Source organism: Echinops telfairi, unplaced genomic scaffold (assembly GCF_000313985.2).
Source record: "Echinops telfairi isolate 266 unplaced genomic scaffold, ASM31398v2 ScPeMD7_53;HRSCAF=182, whole genome shotgun sequence".
NCBI classification, from domain to species: Eukaryota; Metazoa; Chordata; class Mammalia; order Afrosoricida; family Tenrecidae; genus Echinops; species Echinops telfairi.
The window spans coordinates 10,682,336-10,698,772 of record NW_022103951.1 but is presented as its reverse complement, the minus strand read 5'-3'; the positions used below and the strand labels follow the sequence as shown (position 1 = coordinate 10,698,772).

The 16,437-nt window shown below is 44.4% G+C and overlaps 2 protein-coding genes and 1 non-coding gene across 3 annotated transcripts in view; all 3 read left to right on the top strand.

Annotated features, from left to right (window-relative positions):
• NHS (NHS actin remodeling regulator) overlaps positions 1 to 16,437 on the top strand; it is a 395,745-nt gene that overhangs the window by 253,846 nt on the left and 125,462 nt on the right. The window lies entirely within an intron of this gene.
• LOC115869833 lies at positions 5,736 to 5,873 on the top strand. Its single transcript, XR_004046393.1, has one exon. It is a non-coding gene; the product is annotated as a small nucleolar RNA SNORA7 (small nucleolar RNA).
• LOC105979295 (60S ribosomal protein L32-like) lies at positions 5,946 to 6,350 on the top strand. Its single transcript, XM_045290749.1, has one exon. The coding sequence runs from the start codon at positions 5,946 to 5,948 to the stop codon at positions 6,348 to 6,350; it is 405 nt and encodes a 134-aa protein (XP_045146684.1).

The following is a 16,437-nucleotide window of genomic DNA, read 5'->3' as shown; positions in this document are numbered from 1 at the left end:
GAACTGGCTAAGGCAGCTGCACCCTGGTCCAACCATCAGAGAACAAGAGACCCGAGAACTAGAAAGGCGAGGCTCACCAAGCCATTTATCCCTCTGCCCTTCAATTAACCCCACATGTGTTTATCAGCCAGGTTGGCACAATAAACTAACAACCTCAGATAGATGGGGTAGGGTTTCCCAAGACAGTTTTCACAGGACAGTGCTTGCTACCCTTGAAGAGTGAGCAGGTGAATTGTTGGGACAGGGAAAACAGTTCCTCAGCCCTGCGCTCCTGGCCTTTGTCTTACCAAGACAGCTTGCCATTTTCTTAAAATGTCGTCCTAAATAAGCCCCTGTGATCATCCTGTGTCATCTGAGAAAATCTATCAAGATGACCGCTTTGAAATCTCAAAACCCAGTCGCCATCACCTTTGAGCTGACCTCTCTGCCTTGAATTTAACTGGTCCAGCGGATCCTCCCAGAAGCTACCGTTTTGATTGGCCCTTTCCCCTCCCCCCAGCCACCCAAAGGAGAATAAGACAAGTGAATTTGTCTGCAGCCATCTGTCGATGACAGAGACAAGTTTAAACCCATTGTGTTGGGAATGAATCCATGCATCTGGGATTTGGAGTGCTACCAGCAGTACTGTTTCACTCATCCGCATGGCATTCGTAGTGTTCTATCTGGCATGTGAGATGGAGAAATTGTTTTCACCAGTTAATCACTATTTCTGATTGTCTGGACAATGCTTTGACTAAATAAGTAGAGTTAAATCACTGATTGAAAAATGCTGTCAGTTGTTTAAGACTGAGCTTATGATTTAATTGTTGGAGTGGTAAATGTTTGGGGGATCATTTGGCTGACACAATGCAACCCATCTAATTTCCTTATTTTGCTTTTCCTCCTTTATCTATAAATAGACTACATTTCCCAGGATGCCTTGTAGTTAGATGGAACCCTATGACTGAGTTAGGACCAATGGTATCTGAGCAGAAGCAATCAAATCCACTTCCAGCCCTGGTTCAAAAATCTTCCCTTCTCTAGTCCTTGCCTTCAAAAACTGCCTCTTCTCTTTCCTGTAGCTCAATTCACAGAATCCAGTGAAGGACCAAAAGCCCCTGGGGAATGGTGAGCAACAAAGTCGAAGGACTATGACTCTTCTTATGTCTACATGGAGCAGAGCATCTCGTATGAACTGCCTTGTGTGTGTGACATAAGCAAACAATTGGCCTTTGTTGGGTAAAGCCAGTGAGATTTAGGAGCTGTTTGTTCCATGAGTTAGCTTACCCTAACCCGTATGGAACAGCATCAATATTCTCCTTATATACATTTTATAAGTTGCATGGGTGCATGGAGCGTGCAGAACACATTACTAGTGTTAGACAGTAGGTTGTAAAATGTGTAACCAATGAGCCATGTGGCTCTTTGATTACCATGTCCAATTAAGCCACATGGTTACTGGAATTTTCTGGTTTGAGTTCACCTTTTATCTGGGCCAGATGCGACCATGGACAGTTTCATGTAGTGAAAACTGATGGTTTTTGTAAATGGCTCCCCAGAGGAGGGAGAAGTAGTTTAGAAGTCCATATGAATTACCCTGGACTACAGGCTTTAACTTCAATTTCCTTTTCCTTTCCTGACCCCACCCATTTCTGCACTGCTCTGCCCTATGCCTCTCCTCCTGTGTGCATGTCATTTCCACTGCGACTACTACATTGGGCATGTTCACCTTCTGATCATCTCTTATACACCATGAGTCTCAGGGGCAGGGGCTATTTGTCCTTGAATCACTGTTGCATCTCCAGCACTCACCCCAGTGTCTGGCACATGCATCTTGTTATCTACATGAACAAGGGAAGGAATGACAATGGCATTCTGGTCATCCGGCCCAAGGAATAGTTTTAAGGTCATTCACGAACTGGTTCTCTGGCCACATGAGTGAGGCAACCTGGATGTTTTGTTCTGTTTTTAAAATGGAGACTTTAACAAAAGGATGGAAGCGATCTAAGTGCCCATTAACGGATAAATGGATGGAAACAAACTGTGGTGCGGACACACAATGGAATACTAGGAAACGTTAAAGAAAATAGGATGAATCTGCAAAACACCTCCTAACCCAGAGAACATTATGCTGAGTGAAATTAGTCTATCATGAAAGGACAAATATTGTATGAGAGCACCATTTAAAAGCCAAGAAAAGCTTTACACAGAAAGAACCATTATGTGATGGTTGCCAGGGATGGAAAATTACTAAGTGGATAGGAAATGTGTATTAACTTGCATGAAAGAAAAGACAGAGTGAGGGAGGTAAGTACAACATGACCCAGGCAAAAGAAGACACTGTGAAATGCACAGGAGTTAAAGGCAGCAAATGTAAATCCTATGACAAACACATTCCTGCAGTAGCAATAATAACAGTAATCGACAAGTGGATACATAGTTCGACACTCAAGCTGAACAGGAAGGCAAATAGGATTACACTAAAAATATATGTAAATGTAACAGAGGATACTTTTACATATAAATATATCCGTACGACAAATATATCTGCCTTGGAAGAAGTACAGTGAGACTGTTCCTTAGAAGCAAGGATGGCCAGACTTCTTCTCATGTACTTTGGACATGTTGTCAGGAGAGTCTTGTCCCTGGAAAAGGGCATGATAGAAAGGTAGAAGGTCAGCAAAAAAGAGGAAGATCCTTGACAGGATGGATTGACATAGTGGCTGCGACAAGGGCTTCAGGCATGTGAGGATGGTAAGAACCGGGCAGTGTTTCCTTCTGTTGTACATAGGGTTGCTATGAGTTAGGACTGACTCGATGGCATCTAAGAACAGCAACAAACAACAAATATATCCATGTACATAATATAGCATACTGGAGGCAAAGTTTTAAAAACTTGTTTGTCATAACCAAACACCTTAAGGGAGTGAATAACTGGGCCCGGGGTATCAGGGTCGTAGTTTCAGGTGACATTAAAGTCAATTGGCAAAATATAGGCCACAAAGACAATATTCTGTACCCTACTTTGGTGAGTAGTGAGAAGGTCTTAAAAGTTTGAGAGTGACCTATCTGTGCTAGTCCAGGTAGACTAGAGAAACAAATTCATAGACACTCATATGTGTATAAGAAAGAGCTTTATATACAAGAGCAATGGAATATTGAGAAAACATTCCAGCCCAGTCCAGTTCAAGTCCACAAGCCCTTATGTCCGATACCAATCTATAGTTCTCTGCAGACACACAAAACACATGCATTGACGCTGAATGTAGGAAGATCACATTCCAGTGGGTGAGAAGTTTTGTGAATCCAGTGGCGTTGTAACCATCTCAGCGCTGGCAGGGGTCTCCCTGTGGTTTCTCCGTGTCTGAGGTTCTGGCTGCCATAAGCTTTTCTCCATGTGGCTTGTCAATGAGGATGTCTCCCTGGGAGTAAGGAGAGAGAGAGAGAATCTCCTGCCTCCAAGGAGGAATACTGGAGTTCCCAGAATCCTCTGGAGAAGGACCACACAGAGGCCTCATTGGCTATATCCTGATTGACAGGCAAGACTCCACCCCTACACCCTTAATCTTCGAATTGACACCAGATTATGTAGCTACCACAGAATACCCCTTGTCAACTTGACACTTTCACATAACTTTTTAGCCATATATAATTTTCAAACAAAATAATAATAAAATCATAGCTGTACCTAATAGGATAAAATTAAAATGCACATAATTTAAAATGTGCCACCCTCATTTGGTTATAGCATTCTATCAGTGAACAAAACAAAAATATTCTATATTTATGTGAACACCTACACCTTAGTCTTATAATCCTATGTATATATTCCCCCACCTATGAAAGTTTGTAAGCCAACCACTTCATGCCTTTATCCCCTAACTTTGGGTATCCAATTTCTATACCACCCACTTACATCAACCCAGTGCTCTGAAGAGACAATCATATTCCTTGATGTGAAGAATCTTCACATTCCAGTTGGAACCTGGTGAAGTCCGAATCCATAAGCACAGTCAAATCAGGACAGGCCATCCATAAAGTCTGCAGCAATATGCCCCAGTTCACAGGCTCAAATATCTTCTCTTCAACTCGTCTGGTTCTCGTCAACTCAATGTGGGCTGCCTCACTTAGCCTCCCCACAGTGCCCATTGGTCACCTCACCCTTAGACCATTGGCCCCATCACAGATTCTCAACAACTCTAACCTCCTGGGCTAGGTCATGAACTTCAGACCAGTTAACCTGCTCTCTTCTTCTCCTCTAGTTCCTGTGAACCAGGTCCACAGGTGTCAGTGGACAAACTCAACCTGTCTCTCTACTGTTGCTTTTCTCCCATTTCGACTCAAAAAGTGGATTCAGGTGGTCACCTAGCAAGCATTTCACCCTGCCCATAGGCTCCCTTTAACGTTCAGTCCCAGAGAGGAGTTTTCTCCATGGTTCCAGATTTTTCCCAGCTTCTGACAAAAGCCACTAGTTCAAACTTCAAATCCAAAGAGTTCCTTTTTTCCTTCTATCTGTCAACAGCCCCCTAGGCAAGTCTTTTGGAATGTAAATATCCTGAGTACTCCAAAACACTGGGTTGGGCTTATCCTTTCACAGCCTTCTTTGCAGGTATATCCTAAATCTATTTAAAGATCAAATTTATCCTAAATCTATTTAAAGATCAAATTTTAATGGCTCCAGACAAGGGGGCTTATAAGCTCTCCATTTTCACACTTCCCAATAATAATTTCCCAATAATAATCCTTATCTCAACAATAATAAGCAGAAGAAAGCAGTATAAACAAAGTAGAATTAGATACTAATCTCAATTCTTAAAACAGTCAAGTTCAATCCTTATTTAGTTTATCTTAATGCCTATATAAATTATTCTATTGATACAAAATATGGGATTAGGCCTCTGAGAACAAGCCAGAGCCAGGCTTTTTGTCAGTCATTTTGACCTTTCAGCCATTTTCTCTAATCAGCGTGGTTTCTGAGAAATTCAAATGGCGATGTCTACCTCTGAGCTCAAAATATACATTAATAACATTCATTTTTGCCATTTCACACAGGTATAACCAAAGACTACAACCCAATAAAATAATCCAAACTTGAGCTTCCTATATTTTTTTCCAGAAAGCAACCCAGTAAACGGCCTGGGCATATCTGACTTCTGGCTAGCACAAGAAGAAACACTGCCATGAAGGAGAATTCAAATAAACATCCATTCTCCATTTTTATGATTTCTTTCTCCCGTACCCCACTCCCATGGTACCATAATGTGTTAGTCTGGGTAGACTAGAGAAACAAATCCAGGGAGATTCATATGTATATAAAGCCCTTGCTTATACACATATGAGTCTCCCTGGATTTGTTTCTCTAGTCGACCCAGACTAACACACCCTCTACGGTGAAACTATTGCTCTCTTCCCATTGGAAGCAAAGACATAAGGTGACAGTCTAAAAGGACTATTAGTGACCCCTAGCCTCCACAACCCTGGGACCAGAAGAACTAGAACTTACCTTATGAAGGTAAACTGACTTTAGCTTTATCAACCATCAAAACATACAGCAAAATTAGAAACCAGAACAGCGTCCATTTTTAGGTTTTAATTCCATTCGCCACTTAGAGTTTTGAAGAGCTAGAGCTCAATTGGCCTAAGTTCTTCAGTGAAAACATTTGAGAATGAAAATTCAAGACAAAGGTTAAAGTCAAATTACTGGGGTTATGGCTCTGGACAGAACTTGATGCCTTATGCTTTCAAGGACTCATTTGGACCTCCCAGGATCGCATCTGGAGAATAGCTAGTATTCTGCCAGCTTTGGAGACGTGAGAGAAAACAAGCCTGCCAGAGACCCATTCCATTTGCAGTTTTCTCAGTAGCTGGCGATTGGAAGAGACTCTGCGACAGTGTTCAGGTCCTGGGCAGGGAGGCCTCCTTCCAGGACTCGTTTGACCCAGGTCTGCCTCTTTCTTGAAGGCATCATGGCTGCCCTCAGACCCTTGGTAAAGCCTAAAATTGTCAAACAGAGGACCAAGAAGTTCATCTGGCACCAATCTGATCACTATGTCAAGATTAAGCGCTACTGGCGCAAGCCCAGAGGCATTAACAACAGGGTGCGGGGAAGATTCAAGGGCCAGATCTTGATGCCCAACATTGGTTACGGGAGCAACAAGAAAACCAAGCACATGCTGCCCAGTGGCTTCCGCAAGTTCCTGGTCCACAACATCAAGGAGATGGAAGTGCTGCTGATGTGCAACAAGTCTTCCTGTGCAGAGATTGCTCACAAGGTTTCCTCCAAGAATCGCAAAGCCATCATAGAAAGAGCAGCTCAACTGTCCATCAGAGTCACCAATCCCAATGCCAGGCTGTGCAGCGAAGAAAATTAATAGATGGCCCTTTTGCAAGGTTGTTTTTTTTGGTGCTAAATAAAACCACAAATGAAAAAAAGATAATTCATTTGCCAAACGTTCACATTTACTGAGCCTCCTCAATGGTGGATCAGGGCTTTGGGTACTGGTCACATCGTGGTGGGCAAGATGGAAGCTGAACCATTTCTCAAGCAGAATGCAGTCTGGTGAAGGACAGACTGGTAACAACAACAACAAAAGGTCAAATAGAGATTGAGCTCTGTGAAAAAGGGTCCCACAAGTCAATGCCATTGAGTGTGCCCAGGGGCAACGGCTTTGGATTCCAAGGCCTCTGAGGAAGGTCCTGTAGTCCTGTGATAGGTTAGCCTGAAATCTCAATGACAAGAAAAAGTGAATTATATAAAAATCTTAGCAGAGCATATGGTAAGCAAAGAGATTGTGTCAGTTACGTAATCTCCTGTGAACTTGTGAAGGGGTAGAGTCTAGCCTATCAATCAGGCCATAGCCAATGAGGCTTCCATGTGGGCATGGCCTTCTCCTAAGGATTCTGGGAACTCCTATCTTCCTCCCTGGTGGTAAGAGACAATCTCTGCTTCATCTTCCTGCTGACAAGAAACATGGAGCCACACATAGAGCCCTGGAGCTGAAGGAGCCACGTGGAGACCCCTGCCAGCATTGAGATGCTTCCACTGCCACTGAATCCACAAGACTTTCCATGCCTGTGATCTTCCTGCATTCGGCATCATTGCAAGTGTTGCATGAGTCTGAAGAGGAATTTACAGACTGGTACCAGACATATGGGCTAATATTGGACTTATAGACTTGATCTGGACTGGGCTGGGATGTTTTCTTAATGTACAATTACTCTTTATATAAAGGTCTAGCATATACACATATGAGTGTCTATGAATTTGTTTCTCTAGTCAACCCAGACTAATACAGAGACATCCTAAGGATAGACCTGGCCCTGAGATGAGAGAAACTGGCCTGATCAGGAATAGGAAGAAGTTTTGAGTGCTTAGGGTAGACAGTGTATTAGGTGTGTGGAGGCAGGAGGGGGAGGGTGAAGGAAGAAGTGGTAGGAAGAGATGAAGCATATTGTTCTTTATGGGAAGAACATTGTTTACTGTGTTCCCGGAGTCTGGGTTTTAGCCTGAGAGCAGTGAGGAGCCATGGGAAAATTTTTACTCAGAGAGGGATTAGCTGATGTCTTTGAGAAAGAACAATCTGGCTACTCTGTAGAGAAATGGCCTCCAACACAAGCCCCCCCATATAGACGCTTGATTAGAGGTAAAGTCAGAAGGTATGCAACGCAGAACGAGTTCTGGAGATCCTGTGGGTAACAGTATGGCGCTTGGAAATGGACTGGACTGGGATTGAGGGTGAGTATGGCATCCGGGGCAATGCCCCCATTTCCGACATAGATACTGGAGCTAGAGTGAAGATACCCTCCTGAGATAGGAATCCCTGGGGGAGGAGTGAGTGTGCAGGGGGAGACTGAGGGGTTACTTCTGGGTTATCTGTGATGCTGTGCACCAAGAATGTGCAGGAGGTAGCTGAATAGGTAGCTAGGTCAAGAGAAAAGAGGAGAACCTTCTGCATAAGCAGTCAGATGTTATCACCAAAAACCAAACAAACAACCCCAAACTCAGTGCCGGCAAGTAGATGCCAACTCATAGCGACCCTCTAGGGTAGAATTGCCCCCAGTGAGTTTCTGAGACTGTAACTCTTTATGGGAGAAGAAAACCCCACAGAGGAAAAATTCCAAAAGAAAGGCCAGTGGAGGTCAGATTACAGAGGTCTAACGTTTTGATTATATCTGACGTTTTACTTCTTCTCCTCCTTCCTCCCCACCTTTGCCTATGATTCCTTCTCCCTTTCCCCCTCCTCCTTAATACACACACTTGAGGGTATCATCCATTTCCTGTTGAAACCCTGCCTGGGAAAGGAAGCTCATTGCTAGAACAAACACACACATACACACACACACACACACACACACACACACACACGCCCCCACCACACACACACCCACTGCCTGTTACTGTGAGATGTAAGGGGAACCAGAAAGGATAGTGTAAAAACTCAAATGAACTAACACTCCTAGGCCCAAAGGGACAAGGGGAAGGAGTGGTTACTGTAAGCTGAAAAGAGAAAAAGGGATGCCATGACAATGCCTTAAGAGGAACCGTGACCTTCAGCTAGCTCAAGGTGAACTTCACAGGGAAGGGACCACTTAATTCTACACCTCAAGTATAATTTCCTGCCAGAATTTACCAAATCCAACTAGTCATGAGAGGGCATGGCATGGTGGCATCCTTAGAGCTCAGCCTCTTTGGCCGGGAGTACTATGGTGAAGAACAGAGAGTGGATCTGGAGGGGCAAACACATACCTGACTCTGTATTTGTATTAAGCATCTTCTCTGTACCAAGTAGTGTCCTGGGGCCCAATACCCTTGCGCGTACAATGTCTGACTGTGTCGCCTAAAGATGAGGAAACTGAAGCTCAGAAAAATCAAGTAACTTTCAAAAGTGCTCAGTAAGATTTAACTGACTGATGTCAGAGGCAAACCAGGTTGAGGCTAGGCTAAAAAGTATAGCTTATTCTTGATTAGAGTGCGAGTTACAGAGACCCATGTGATCACTTGTAGACAGGCATAAGGTCTGGCTGAAGGGAAAGTCCCGCCCTGGGAGTGATGTTGTTAGGTTCTGTCCAGTCAGTATCTCCTCACCGTGACCCCAGGCACAAAAGTAAAACTCTGTCCGGTCCTGTGCCCTCTTCACGATTGTTGCTATGTTTGAGCCCATTGGAGCAGCCACTGTGTCAAGCCCTCTTCTCCAGTGTCTTCTTCTCTTTCATTGACCTTCTGCTTTACCAAGTACTTCTTTAAGCACGGCTCCCTTCTGATGACAAGACCAAAGTAAATTGAGACAAAGTCTGTTGTCATCCTTCCTTCCATGGAACTTTCTGGCTATACTTCTCCCGAGACAGATTTGGTCATGCTTCTGAAAGGCCATGGCGCATTCCACATTCTTCACCAACACCATGATTCGAAGGTATCAATTCTTCTCCAGTCTTTTTAATTCATTGTCCACTTTTTACTATGAGTCATTTGATAATACCATGCTTGACTCAAGTGCACCTTCGTTCCCAAAGTGACATCTTTGCTCTTTAACACTTTCAAAAGTTTTTCCGACTTAGCATTGTCATTTGATTTCTTGACTGTTGCATCCATGATCATTGATTGTGGATTTTAAAAAAAAGATAGAAAGAAATCCTTGACAACTTCTGTCTTTTCTCTGTTTATCATGATGCTGCTTCTTGGTCCCGTTTTAAGAATTCTTCTTTATCTTAAAAGTAATAGGGATGTCAAAGTGTTATTTCAGGCAGAAGTGTCCCCAGGGACCTTGGTATGTGACACTGAGGTCCTCTGGAGCAGTGGTTCTCCACCGCCCTAATGCCACGACCCTTTCATACGGGTCCTCATGTGGTGGTGACCGCCAACCATCAAATCAGTTTCATTGCTACTTCATCACTGTCATTTTGCTACTGTGATGAATCGGGCGACCCCTGTGAAAGGGCCATTTGACCCCCAAAGGGCTCGTGACCCACAGGTTGAGAACCGCTGCTCTAGCTGGTGGTTCCCTTGTCACAAATCTTGGCCTCGCTTCCTTGTCCCCCTCTGAGGGGCTTCTGACTCTCCCACTCAATCACCCTTTCTTCCTCACACCAGCACCCCTTCCTGCCCCTCATTTGCCACACCCTTGACCACCCCTGACTGTGGGAACAGTGAGTTGGCTCTCCCTTGCACAATAGTTCATGTCACCTCTGGAATTATTATTAAGTTGTGGGCTCACGCTCAAATGCCTTCAAGGGCAGACTGGTAATTTACTATGGGATCGACATGGTGAGGCATAAAGAGGAGTGGTGAGGACTGAGAGGCTGGGTGTTTTCAAAGTAAATAGAGGTGTTCCAAATAAATCTTTAAAAGAAGTCATTGTATTGCCCAAGCCAAACAATCCACTCCAAACTGTACTCCCCCACCCCCACTCTAATTAAATCTCCTGCCATTATCGATTCCTCCGAGGTGGCTGATGGAAAGACCGAACCCCCAAACCGTGCCTAAGTATTCTATTTCACCCTTCTCTGTGCCCAGCAGATGGGAAAAGGGGCTTTCTACTCCTGTAAATAGTTACTGTGTTAATCTGAGTAGACAAGAGAAACAAATTCATAGAAAGACTCATATGTGTAAGGGAAAGAGCTTTATAGACAAGAACAATTGAATATTGAGAAAACATCCCAGCCCAGTCCAGATCAAGTCGATAAGTTCAGTATTAGCCCATATGTCCAGTACCAGTCTATAAAGTCCTCTTCAGACTCAGAAAAACACATGCAATGACACCGGATGCAGGACGATCACAGGCCAGTGGGTAGAAAGTCTTGTGGATCCAGTGGTGGTACAGGCATCTCAGTGCTGGCATGGGTCTCCACATGACACCTTCAGCTCCAGGGCTCTAGAGTAGCTCCATGTGTCTAGTCAGCTGCAATCTCTCCCAGGGAGTTAGCGGTGCCCCGCTTCCAACAACCTATTTATCTCCTTAGCACCTTCAAATGAGGTCAAGCTGTGACCTGGTTGACAGGCTAAACTCCACCCCTTCACTCATAAGTCTCAAATGGACAACAGATTATGTAACTACTACAGTTACCATCTTGGAAACTCACAGGGGCAGTTCTACCCTGACCTATAGGGCTGCTATGAGTCCATATCAACTCCATGACAGTGAGTTTGAGGGGTTTTTTAGGTGGCCAACGGAAGGAGCCCTGGTCCAGTGTGGGTTATGCATTGGGCCGCTAACTGCACAGTCAGCTGTTCAAACCCACCAACCCATTCCTTGGGAGAAAGATGAGGCTGCCTGCTTTTATAAAGATTTACAGCCTCAGAAATCCTACCCAAGGTCACCATGAATGGGAATGGACTTGCAGGCCTTGGGGTTTGGCGGCTTGTGGATCAGTGTCAAAGCAATATGCAATGTAACGTTTAACCTTCTGAGTCATGCCTACCAGACATATAGAAAAAAATGCCCAGATCTCAATGAGGTATTACAAAATGAGCACACCTATGTCATGGACCCACCAGCCAAGCAAGACCTAGAACCTATCAGATCCTCAGACTCCATCACAGGCTCTTCTTCCTCCCCAGAGGCAACTGTTCTCCTGACTGCTCATTTTGTTTCGTTAGGTTTGTCTCATTTTTCAATTTTATAAAAATGGAACCACACAGGCGTTTACTCGTCGGTGCCTGCCTTCTTTTACTGAACCCGATGTCGGTGAGATTCCCCCACATCGTTGCAGGTACCACGGGCCTGTCCGTTCTCCTTGTTTCCCTGGTGCCCAGGCACCACAATTTATGTCTCCAGTCAGCGGACTCTTAATTGGCAGTGGGCGGTTTCTAATTGTGGACCCTCACAAATAACAGTCCTGCCGTTTGAGAGGAAGGCCGCAGGCAGAACAATGGAGGGATGTGGGTGTGGGAGGGGGGAACGGTCAGTGTGCATATGGCGCTGTCTTCAGCAGCTGCAGCTGGACGCAGAGGTGGGCCAGGGAGATCAGAAGGGGACCACCAACAGCATTAGCTCCCAAGTCCCTCTAGAGCAGCGCTTCTTGAACATTTCGGTCTCAGGATCCCTTTAGACTTTCTTTAAAAATTATCCAGCACTCCACAGGAGCTTTTATTTCTATGCTTTTTGCTCAGTATTTATCACATTCGAAAAGAAAATGGATAGATCAAAATGGTCTAGTAAGTACTTTCAAAATTCACAATAATAAAAGCTTCAATGGCATGTCCTATAACACATGTTCATAGAGAAAATATTTTGGGGGAAAATAACATAATTTTAAAAAATGTAGGGTGAGTCACAGTCCTCCTTTTGTAAAGCAGATTTCTTAATCGAAGACTGCTGGATTCTTCTCTTTGCATCTGCGTTCGGCCTGGTGTGGCCTTCCATGTCACTCGAGAGAGGATGACAGTGCCAAGCGCCAGCAGCTGTTAGCATGGAAAATTCCAATAAACAGGTCGTCCCACTCCACCAGGAATTCATTCGGTCCTTAGCTGATTAAAGCCCCAGGTTTTTCTCTCAGCACTTTATACTCTATACATGGGAAACCATCCATTGGACATATTTTTATTTTGTTTATTCTAAGCCAGTGATGCCCATCAGAAACATAATAGGAGCTATTTACATAACCTTACATTTTCCAGTAGCCACTGTGAAAGAAAGCAAAAGAAACAAGTGAGATTCATTTTAGTAATATCCTCTTACTGAACTCAGGATTTCCAAACTAGCCTTTGGCATTTAAGATCAGTATTCAAATCCAAACCCAACCCGCTGCCGTCGAATTGATTCTGACTCATAACAGTGACGCTAAGACGAGAGTAGCATAGTCCATAGGGTTTCGGAGGCTGTCAGCACTGGCTGGCACATCTTTCTCTCCCATAGTGGCGGGGGGAGAAGGGGGGCGGTTCCAACTGTTAGTCTTTTGGCGAGCAACTGAGCATGCAACCACTGCACCCATCATATAAAATTCGAACCATCCAACATCAATATAAATAAAACTTTTAACTGTTTTTGTTCATGCTAAGTCTTCAGAATTCACTATGCTTTTTTTCATGTTTAGTGTATCTCCAATCCAGTGCTAAAGTTTCTTTTCTTTTTTTTCAAACCAACAGCCTTACATTATTTATTGTTGTTAAACTTGATGCGGAAGCATAAAAACCAAGGAAGAAACCAGATTATTTGCCAATAGAAGTTCAATTGATCAGATGGGGACAGAAGTCTTTTTTAAAAATCATTTTATTAGGGGCTCATACAACTCTTAGCACAATCCATACACACATCAATTGTGTAAAGCGCACCTGCACATTCATTACCCTCATCATTCTCAAAACATTTCCTCTCCACTTAAGCCCCCGGTATTAGGTCCTCATTTTTCCCCTCCTTCCCCGCTCCCCCCACCCTCATGAGCCCTTAATAGTTTATAAATTGTTATTTTGTCACATCTTGCCCTGTCCGACGTCTCCCTTCACCCACTTTTCGGTTGTCCGTCCCCCAGGGAGGAGGTCACATATAGTTCCTTGTAATCGTTCCCTCTTTCTTACCCACTCTCCCTCTACCCTCCCTGTTTCGCCACTCACACCACTGGTCCTGTAGGGCTCATCCACCCTGGATTCCCTGTATTTTCAGTTCCTATCTGTACCAGTGTACACCCTCTGGTCTAGCCAGACTTGCAAGGTCGAATTCGAGTCATGGTAGTGGGAGCGGGGAGGAAACATTTAGGAACTAGAGGAAAGTTGTATTTTTCATCGTTGTTACATCGCACCCTGACTGGCTCATCTCCCCGAGACCCCTCTGCAAGGGGGGCAAAAGTCTTAATGCAACTCAACATGATTTGAGCCTAGGCAAATGCGGCCGTGCGTGCCATCTCTCAGGGGGCTCCTGACAGACACAGCTTGGTTCATTCGCCAATGTCTTCTCTTGGAGTTATACCTAATCTTATTACCAGTTTTCATTCGAATCCATTGGGGAATGGGCCGATTCTGCTTCTGTTTCTTGGCCAGGGATCTCTTGATCCTGAAAGTCTTATGAGACGACATGGTGACATCGGAGCAACGCCACACTCAGGATAGCGGAGAAACAGAGAGAGCCAGGTGCTAAAGTTTCATCAGAAATATTTGATCGGTCTTTAGATTTGATACAATTTTATTCCATTTGAAGAGCCGAAGTCTTGCATGCATACCTAAATGTTTTCTAATAGCTGAATGCACTATCTGTTTTGACATTTAAATTCAAATGAATTAAAATAGAATGGAATGGAAGTTTCAGTTCTTTGTTTGCTGTAGACACACGTCAAGTGCGCTACAGCCACATGTCATATCGGCAACTCACTCACTCACTCACTCACCGCCATCAAGTCGATGCTGACTCATAGCAACACTGTGGAACAGGTAGAGCTGTACCTGTGGGTTTCTGAGCCTGTAAATCTTCATGGCAGTGGAAAGCCTCATCTTTCTCCCTCGGAGGAGCTGATGTTTTTGAACCCTTGATCTTGCAGTTAGCAGGCCAACTAGTAACCCTACACCGACCAAGCAGAGCTAAGGTTTTTGTCTTCTGATTTCTCATCCAACCCTTTGGTTCTTCAATGCCTAGAAGCCTGGTTTATTTTCATTCTTTTCAGAAAAACTGGTGCCAACGTGGGTTTCTTCATTGGTGGGCTAGGCTGTTTGATAGAGACCTGAGCGTGGGACTGTCACTCTAGAAGGTTCTTCACCTTCCTCCTGCCACAACCCCTTCATACAGTTCCTCAGGTGGTGGTGACCCCCGCGCCCAACCATAACATTGTTTTCGTTGTGACTTCATCACTGTCGTTTTGCTCCTGTGAACAGGTCATTCGACCCCCAAAGGCGTCATGACCCACAGGTTGAGAACCGCTGCTCTAGAACCACAGGTGGAATAGCTGTTTTCCTTTGGCCTTGGCTTCCAGGACTTTTCTCGTTTGATCTTGGCATCTGCTTAGAACAATTTCACACTGCTCTTGATCCAGGAATGAAGTATACATCTGTGGACTATGTCTCTCTCTGAGTGGACATGGCCTGGATGGAAGTGGGATGACGTGCCTATTTGGAGTCAGCATCGAGAAGTCTGATATGTTCTTGTTGATGAAGTCCACATCACTGTCAGACAGACAAGGCATTTCTTCTCACCATATGTCACCCTGTTTCTATTCTGACTAGTTGGCAACTAGTTGATTGTAATCCAGAAGGAGTCCACGTGTGGGGGATTTCCAGAGGTGTGTTCAGGCTTATGGCTGTTTGGAAGGAGATGTTCAGGCCTGTTTTCTGAGGCACCTATGGGTGGGCTCAAACCAATCTTTTGACTAGTAGGCAAATGCTTACCCATATATGCCACCCAGGGATGCTTCTGAAGAATAAAAGGAAGCAATGGGATGAACATTCACCCTAAAAATACTCAGGACCAGGATGTAGCACTGAGTTTAGCCATCTTACAGCTTGAAGACAGAAAAAAGGGTTTTCCAAGTTTCAGAGGAAGGAGACCAAGATAGTCTATGTAGCATCACGGAGAAATCATTTGGCTTGTAAATGGCCTCACCTTCAAATCATTTCAAATGTAGAGGACAGAAAAACCACCCCATTTTACACATCAGGGGAGCTCTCATCTACACCCCCCCAAAATGAATGACAAGGCTAACCATTTGGTCCCATTGCTATAGACTTTGCTGTGATCCTTGTCATTGAGAGGGCAAATGAGAAAAAATGGCTTTTATCTTCCTCAAATGTTCTTCCATCCCCAAATGGGTGGTTTAAGCTTTTAGCTACTCTTATCATTCAGTCACATTGATTCACCTAATGTTGGGCACATGAAAGCATCTTGCATCCGAGTGCGTGATGTCATTTCAAATAAATCTAAAAGGAACAGGAAAGCTTCTGGAATGACCTTATCTGTGATAGCCAAACTAAATAAACTTAATTCTCATCCATCAGGAGCTCAGGGAAGGCGAGCAGCATTCTGGCTGCAATAATATCATGCTAACTGGCTAAAGAGGCTCCCTGTTGAACTGGGTCCTCTAGCATTTCTGTATCCCGGCTCATGATGCTGTCAAAGGAGCCATTACTACATGATACTGACCAGACACAAAATGGCTTTCAATTAAGAGGGTCCATTTTTAGATTTAGGAATTGCATAAGGAAAATGGACCCTGATTATGCTGCTATCTTGAAATCATTTGGATATGGGGAAGTCAAGCTTTCTATCCAGCAGGCACTTGAAAAGTCCCAGAGTGGACATTTTTCACAGGTTCAATCAGAGAGCGTTGAACTCTTCGGGAGCTTGGAGGCCGTGCTGTGCAGTCTCCCAGCCCCTGGCTGATCTGGCACAGGGGATCATTTCGCTGTTCTTTCTGTCTCTAAAGTAGTTTGGATTTTTGTCCCCTGGATCAGATGAGATGAAGAGTTAAGTCACTGAAGAACTATGCAAATTCCCATGGCTCCACCTTGTCCTCCCCTTCTGAGTCATCTCCCCGCCACCACCC

What these genes read in the sequence shown, in the direction of transcription:
- LOC105979295 (XM_045290749.1), top strand. Translation starts at nt 5,946, where the DNA reads ATGGCTGCCCTCAGACCCTTGGTAAAGCCTAAAATTGTCAAACAGAGG.